The sequence below is a fragment of the Penaeus vannamei genome, chromosome 30, assembly GCF_042767895.1.
Source record: "Penaeus vannamei isolate JL-2024 chromosome 30, ASM4276789v1, whole genome shotgun sequence".
Lineage (NCBI taxonomy): Eukaryota > Metazoa > Arthropoda > Malacostraca > Decapoda > Penaeidae > Penaeus > Penaeus vannamei.
In genome coordinates this window covers 11192155-11200510 of record NC_091578.1, presented here as the reverse complement: position 1 = coordinate 11200510, position 8356 = coordinate 11192155, and the positions used below count along the sequence as shown (strand labels likewise).

General features: G+C 43.8%; 1 protein-coding gene across 1 annotated transcript in view; it reads right to left on the bottom strand.

Annotated features, from left to right (window-relative positions):
* Positions 1–859: 859 nt before the first annotated feature.
* The window catches only part of LOC138867463 (nestin-like), a 7660-nt gene continuing 163 nt past the window's right edge, over positions 860–8356 (bottom strand). The window contains exons 2-8 of the mRNA XM_070143297.1: positions 7793–7859; positions 7257–7363; positions 4236–4574; positions 2124–2297; positions 1893–2033; positions 1491–1703; positions 860–977 (exon numbers count right to left, since the gene is read on the bottom strand). Coding sequence (XP_069999398.1) covers positions 860–977; positions 1491–1703; positions 1893–2033; positions 2124–2297; positions 4236–4574; positions 7257–7363; positions 7793–7859 — 1159 coding nt within the window. The remainder of the gene's footprint in view (positions 978–1490; positions 1704–1892; positions 2034–2123; positions 2298–4235; positions 4575–7256; positions 7364–7792; positions 7860–8356) is intronic.

Sequence of the window (8356 nt, the reverse complement as noted above, 5' to 3'; positions counted from 1 at the left end):
AACAAGGTCAATCGGCTGCCCATTTTCTCTGGGTACAAGGTCAATCGGCTGCCCATTTTCTCTGAGTACAAGGTCAATCGGCTGCCCATTTTCTCTGGGAACAAGGTCAATCGGCTCCCCATTTTCTCAGTACAAGGTCAATCGGATGCCCATTTTCTCTGAGTACAAGGTCAATCGGCTGCCCATTTTCTCTGGGAACAAGGTCAATCGGCTGCCCATTTTCTCTGGGAACAAGGTCAATCGGCTCCCCATTTTCTCAAGGAACGAGGTCAATCGGCTGCCCATTTTCTCTGGGAACAAGGTCAATCGGATGCCCATTTTCTCTGGGAACGAGGTCAATCGGCTGCCCATTTTCTCTGAGTACAAGGTCAATCGGCTGCCCATTTTCTCTGGGTACAAGGTCAATCGGCTGTCCATTTTCTCAGTACAAGGTCAATCGGCTGCCAATTTTCTCTGAGTACAAGGTCAATCGGCTGCCCATTTTCTCTGGGAACAAGGTCAATCGGCTGCCCATTTTCTCTGGGAACAAGGTCAATCGGCTGCCCATTTTCTCTGGGAACAAGGTCAATCGGCTGTCCATTTTCTCTGGGCACAAGGCCAGTAGGCTGCCCATTTTCTCTGGGAACGAGGTCAATCGGCTGCCCATTTTCTCTGGGAACAAGGTCAATCGGCTGCCCATTTTCTCAGTACAAGGTCAATCGGATGCCCATTTTCTCTAGGAACGAGGTCAATCGGCTGTCCATTTTCTCTGGGAACAAGGTCAATCGGCTGTCCATTTTCTCTGGGCACAAGGCCAGTAGGCTGCCCATTTTCTCTGGGAACGAGGTCAATCGGCTGCCCATTTTCTCTGGGAACAAGGTCAATCGGCTGCCCATTTTCTCAGTACAAGGTCAATCGGATGCCCATTTTCTCTAGGAACGAGGTCAATCGGCTGTCCATTTTCTCTGGGAACAAGGTCAATCGGCTGTCCATTTTCTCTGAGTACAAGGTCAATCGGCTGCCCATTTTCTCTGAGTACAAGGTCAATCGGCTGCCCATTTTCTCTGGGAACAAGGTCAATCGGCTGCCCATTTTCTCTGAGTACAAGGTCAATCGGATGCCCATTTTCTCTGGGAACAAGGTCAATCGGCTGCCCATTTTCTCTGGGTACAAGGCCAGTAGGCTGCCCATTTTCTCTGGGAACAAGGTCAATCGGCTGCCCATTTTCTCTGGGTACAAGGTCAATCGGCTGCCCATTTTCTCTGGGAACAAGGTCAATCGGCTGCCCATTTTCTCTGAGTACAAGGTCAATCGGATGCCCATTTTCTCTGGGAACAAGGTCAATCGGCTGCCCATTTTCTCTGGGAACGAGGTCAATCGGCTGCCCATTTTCTCTGGGTACAAGGTCAATCGGCTGTCCATTTTCTCTGGGAACAAGGTCAATCGGCTGCCCATTTTCTCTGGAAACAAGGTCAATCGGCTGCCCATTTTCTCTGGGAACAAGGTCAAACGATTGCCCATTTTCTCTGGGAAGAAGGTCAATCGGATGCCCATTTTCTCTGGAAACAAGGTCAATCGGCTGCCCATTTTCTCTGGAAACAAGGTCAATCGGCTGCCCATTTTCTCTGGGAACAAGGTCAAACGATTGCCCATTTTCTCTGGGAAGAAGGTCAATCGGTTGCCCATTTTCTCTGGGTACAAGGTCAATCGGCTGCCCATTTTCTCTGGGAACAAGGTCAATCGGCTGCCCATTTTCTCTGGGAACAAGGTCAATCGGCTGCCCATTTTCTCTGGGTACAAGGTCAATCGGCTGCCCATTTTCTCTGGGAACAAGGTCAATCGGATGCCCATTTTCTCTGGGAACAAGGTCAATCGGCTGCCCATTTTCTCCGGGAACAAGGTCAATCGGCTGCCCATTTTCTCCGGGAACAAGGTCAATCGGATGCCCATTTTCTCTGGGAACAAGGTCAATCGGATGCCCATTTTCTCCGGGAACAAGGTCAATCGGCTGCCCATTTTCTCTGGGTACAAGGTCAATCGGCTGCCCATTTTCTCTGGGAACAAGGTCAATCGGATGCCCATTTTCTCTGGGAACAAGGTCAATCGGCTGCCCATTTTCTCCGGGAACAAGGTCAATCGGCTGCCCATTTTCTCCGGGAACAAGGTCAATCGGATGCCCATTTTCTCTGGGAACAAGGTCAATCGGATGCCCATTTTCTCCGGGAACAAGGTCAATCGGATGCCCATTTTCTCCGGGAACAAGGTCAATCGGCTGCCCATTTTCTCTGGGAACGAGGTCAATCGGCTGCCCATTTTCTCTGGGAACAAGGTCAATCGGCTGCCCATTTTCTCTGGGAACGAGGTCAATCGGCTGCCCATTTTCTCTGGGAACGAGGTCAATCGGCTGCCCATTTTCTCTGGGAACAAGGTCAATCGGCTGCCCATTTTCTCTGGGAACAAGGTCAATCGGCTGCCCATTTTCTCTGGGAACGAGGTCAATCGGCTGCCCATTTTCTCTGGGAACGAGGTCAATCGGCTGCCCATTTTCTCTGGGAACGAGGTCAATCGGCTGTCCATTTTCTCTGGGAACAAGGTCAATCGGCTGCCCATTTTCTCTGGGAACAAGGTCAATCGGCTGTCCATTTTCTCTGGGAACGAGGTCAATCGGCTGCCCATTTTCTCTGGGAACGAGGTCAATCGGCTGCCCATTTTCTCTGGGAACGAGGTCAATCGGCTGTCCATTTTCTCTGGGAACAAGGTCAATCGGCTGCCCATTTTCTCTGGGAACAAGGTCAATCGGCTGCCCATTTTCTCTGGGAACAAGGTCAATCGGCTGTCCATTTTCTCTGGGAACAAGGTCAATCGGCTGCCCATTTTCTCTGGGAACGAGGTCAATCGGCTGCCCATTTTCTCTGGGAACGAGGTCAATCGGCTGCCCATTTTCTCTGGGAACGAGGTCAATCGGCTGTCCATTTTCTCTGGGAACAAGGTCAATCGGCTGCCCATTTTCTCTGGGAACAAGGTCAATCGGCTGCCCATTTTCTCTGGGAACGAGGTCAATCGGCTGCCCATTTTCTCTGGGAACGAGGTCAATCGGCTGCCCATTTTCTCTGGGAACAAGGTCAATCGGCTGCCCATTTTCTCTGGGAACGAGGTCAATCGGCTGCCCATTTTCTCTGGGAACGAGGTCAATCGGCTGCCCATTTTCTCTGGGAACGAGGTCAATCGGCTGCCCATTTTCTCTGGGAACGAGGTCAATCGGCTGCCCATTTTCTCTGGGAACAAGGTCAATCGGCTGCCCATTTTCTCTGGGAACGAGGTCAATCGGCTGCCCATTTTCTCTGGGAACGAGGTCAATCGGCTGCCCATTTTCTCTGGGAACGAGGTCAATCGGCTGCCCATTTTCTCTGGGTACAAGGTCAATCGGCTGCCCATTTTCTCTGGGAACAAGGTCAATCGGCTGCCCATTTTCTCTGTGTACAAGGTCAATCGGCTGCCCATTTTCTCTGGGAACAAGGTCAATCGGATGCCCATTTTCTCTGGGAACGAGGTCAATCGGCTGCCCATTTTCTCTGGGAACGAGGTCAATCGGCTGCCCATTTTCTCTGGGTACAAGGTCAATCGGCTGCCCATTTTCTCTGAGTACAAGGTCAATCGGCTGCCCATTTTCTCTGGGAACAAGGTCAATCGGATGCCCATTTTCTCTGGGAACGAGGTCAATCGGCTGCCCATTTTCTCTGGGTACAAGGTCAATCGGCTGCCCATTTTCTCTGGGAACGAGGTCAATCGGCTGCCCATTTTCTCTGGGTACAAGGTCAATCGGCTGCCCATTTTCTCTGGGAACGAGGTCAATCGGATGCCCATTTTCTCTGGGAACGAGGTCAATCGGCTGCCCATTTTCTCTGGGAACGAGGTCAATCGGCTGCCCATTTTCTCTGGGAACAAGGTCAATCGGATGCCCATTTTCTCTGGGAACGAGGTCAATCGGCTGCCCATTTTCTCTGGGAACGAGGTCAATCGGCTGCCCATTTTCTCTGGGAACGAGGTCAATCGGCTGCCCATTTTCTCTGGGTACAAGGTCAATCGGCTGCCCATTTTCTCTGGGAACAAGGTCAATCGGCTGCCCATTTTCTCTGGGAACAAGGTCAATCGGCTGCCCATTTTCTCTGGGTACAAGGCCAGTAGGCTGCCCATTTTCTCTGGGAACAAGGTCAATCGGCTGCCCATTTTCTCTGGGAATAAGGTCAATCGGCTGCCCATTTTCTCTGGGAACAAGGTCAATCGGCTGCCCATTTTCTCTGGGCACAAGGCCAGTAGGCTGCCCATTTTCTCTGGGAACAAGGTCAATCGGCTGCCCATTTTCTCTGGGAACGAGGTCAATCGGCTGCCCATTTTCTCTGGGCACAAGGCCAGTAGGCTGCCCATTTTCTCTGGGAACAAGGTCAATCGGCTGCCCATTTTCTCTGGGAACAAGGTCAATCGGCTGCCCATTTTCTCTGGGAACAAGGTCAATCGGCTGCCCATTTTCTCTGGGCACAAGGCCAGTAGGCTGCCCATTTTCTCTGGGAACAAGGTCAATCAGCTGCCCATTTTCTCTGGGAACAAGGTCAATCGGCTGCCCATTTTCTCTGGGAACAAGGTCAATCGGCTGCCCATTTTCTCTGGGAACAAGGTCAATCGGCTGCCCATTTTCTCTGGGAACAAGGTCAATCGGCTGCCCATTTTCTCTGGGTACAAGGCCAGTAGGCTGCCCATTTTCTCTGAAGATGATGTATAAGGTCTATATACGTACTTATATAGACCTTGCTTATAGGTTATTACTATTTGCTATGTACTTTGGAAAAGGGGAAAAGAGGGGTGGTTAGGAGGTAAAAAAAGGGAGAAGATAGGAAAGGAGAAGGAGAGGGATGGAGTGAGAATCAAGGAGGAGAATGAGTGAGTGGAAACAGAATGGAAATGAAAGAGGAAGGAGAGTAGAGTAGGAATGAGGACGGAAGCGGAAATGGAATTCAGAAGAAAGAGTGAGTAGAAAAACGGATTAAAATGACGATGAAGTGGGAATGCAGAAGAAAGAGAAGAAAGAGTGAGTGGGAATGAAGGAGAATAATGAATGGGAATGAGGAATAAGAAGAGATAATGTAGGAATGAAGGAGAGTGAATAGTAGCGGGAATGAAAAGGGAAATCGAATCGGATGGGAATGAGGAGGAGAGTGAAGTGGGAATAAAAGCAGAGAATGAGAAGTGAAATGAGGAGATTGAAGAAAAAGAGAGAGAATGAGAAGCAAAGATGGAACGGGAATGGGTGAAGAAAATGTATAGAATAGGAACGAGAAGGAGAAACTTGGATTGGGAATAAAGAAGATAAAAAAAGAGAAAAGAGGAGAGGAAAGACAGAAGGTAAGAAGGAGGGAGCAGAGAAGTGGGAAGAGACAGAAGTAGAAGTGGCGTCTGATTTAGAAAAATAATCACGTTTCTGCCTGGTCCAATTATGTCCTTTCGTTTTTTCTTGTTTTAGCTGTTGTTTTTCCTGTCACTGGTATTTCTTATTCCTATAATTTATCATTCGTTGGCCATTTTTTTGTTCATTCTCTCCATTTCTTTCTCATTTTTTTCTGTATTTTTTCTAATAGTATGATTGTCGATTCGTTCTGTATTCTTTCTTTCTTTCCCTTTTAACTTTTTTATTTTTCAGTTTCATGTTCTGAATATTCACTACGCTCCGTCTTTACCTTCTGTTTTTCTATAGTTACTCCTTCCACTCATTCGTCTCTTCCACTTTCTTTTCTTCAGGCTTCTCGACCTCCACGTTTTCTTTTTTCACCACTTTCTCCTTCCTCTAATTCTCTTTTAACCCCCACGTCTTTATCCTCTCTCTTTATCACATTTTCCTTCTATGACATGTACGTCTTCGTCAACCAATTCGCATGATATTAACGTTGAGTAATTTACAAGCTGCAGGAAGCCAAGGGGAAAGAAAACGGGATTCTCCAACAATATTTTGCCAACGGTCATCTAAATCAAATACGTTCTGGTCATGCAAAATTATTTGAATATATTATCCACGGATTAACCTTTCCATGAGAGATGACTCATCGCAAGGGAATTACCTCCCCTGACTGTATACTATATAATCAGTACCGTTTATATCTGTCTGTTTCCTCATTTATCTAAGTCTTTATTCATTAGTTTGTCTTTATTATTACGCAGCGGAGCAGTGTTGAAGATCTGAGGCTGGGTTTCACATGGTGGAAATTTGAATAAGAGTAGATTGGTGATAAACACTAGATGTTTGGGGTAAATTCAGAGTAGATTTTACGGTGCCCGATGGTCATTTAAGGGTAGATTTATAGTAACGTGATAAGGGTAGATTATTATAGAAGTATAAGTAGATTAATAGTAGATGAATGGAGACTGAAGAACTTACAAATCATATAATTACTCGTTCATTTCCTTTATTTTGTCACGCTATGAAATTTGGAATTTAATTTCATTACCATTATAGCCTCACTCATTTTCAGTCATTCCTATCAAGTCATTCTGCTATTACAATCAGCTAACAGGCACCCATTACTTTGGCATTTAATTGATTACCAGTATATTATCCTTAAGATACCTACAGAGTTTGTTCATGTGAACTGTTTATCGCAACAAACACCCTGATAGAAATTATACGTTTTTTGTATGTCTTTTAATTTTGCTCCTGCTTAACCAATCATTATTTCGTCTTTAGTTTTGATATTGCTCGTTGATTATCAAATATTAATGCTGTTATTTCCGCTTTCATCAGTGTGGTATGTCATGATACTGATTTGAATATTGGATGTTTATGGTTATCAGTCTTGTTGTGATGAATATATCCATTTACTATTGTTATTATTATTACTTATTTTTTACTGTTGTTTTCATGGCCATCATTATTATTGTCGTTATTACTATAGTTATGACTGATTTGTTTGTGTCATTGTCATTTTCATTATCATTATCATTTTTTCCACGTGCCACTATTATCTTTTTAATTAAGTATCCTTAGCGGCATCGCTATTGCAATTAGATTTTCTTTGTGACATCACTAGTATCACCATACTTATTATTACATTGGTGTGATTATTTCATCATCATTATCATCTTTGTTCTCATTAGTTTTACCACCGATGTCACTGTTAGCCTCATATTAATTCCGCCATTAATTCCGCTATTATCAGAATCAGAAATATTGCTGTGATTATCATTTATCACTTTTTGCAGAGATATTTTCTATGATGCCTTTTATGCTTTACAACTTGCAAGCAAATGCTGTGCTGTTGATATTTAGATTCACTTCTGCACTGACTTGAGTTTTTATTTCATTTCTATAAATAGCGCCCAAATGAAAGCTGACAAGTGGCTTATCGCAAAAAGCATAAATGTTAAGCTGTCTGTTCAAGGCCAACATTTTAATATTATGGCGAAAGCTCTGATGGAGCTGTATTTTATTTTAAGTCAATTTATAACATGAGTAGGACGACGGGCGTAAACATTAAGCCTGATGGATGATGTGTGGTTTTCTTATTTCCATTTTATCCTTTTTGTTTCTATTACTGTTTTGGATTTTTTCTGGTTTAATTTTATTCGTTTATTTGTTTTCGTTTGTTTGTATGTTTTGTATTAGTAGACAGGCTATTCGGACGTAACCATCAATTGGCTTGCACTAATAACATATCTAAAATTTCGTTTATTTTACATAATATGAGAAAGAGGTAATACTCGGATTTTATTCATGAGAGGGGAAGGGGTTCAGTATAAGATATAAACATCTTATTCACAGTCCACTCACCAACTCATTCCATAAATTCTCTCCACATGGACATGATATGACTAAAGTTCCTCTCATGGCACTATTTCTGGAGTTTCAGTGAAAAAGAAATGAGGATTTTTATCCTTGGACCAACATTTCTGTTTTAATTGGCGGGGCTGTTAGTGTGCGACAGATAAGAAACAATACGAATATCCAAATAATAACTGCTTGATATAAGATAAATCAAAATATCTAAAAATATTTCATTTCATATTTCAAGAAGGATAAGACAATTCTAAAATAGGAACGACAACACGAATCTCCAAATAATAACTGCTTAATATAAAATAAATCAAAATATCTAAGAATATTTTATTTCACATTTCAAGAAGGATAAGGCAATTCTAAAATAGGAACGATTACAGATTACTTATACCTGCACAATTTTCAAGCGTCTTGATATAAAAAAAAATACCAAAGTATTTTCGATTCATTTTTTCACCTTAATGCTTTTATCACACCGTTTTCTCCATTCCGAAAATCTCTGCTCTTTTAAACATATATGTATCTTAATATCTCAAGAATAATTCTTCACTAGTTAAA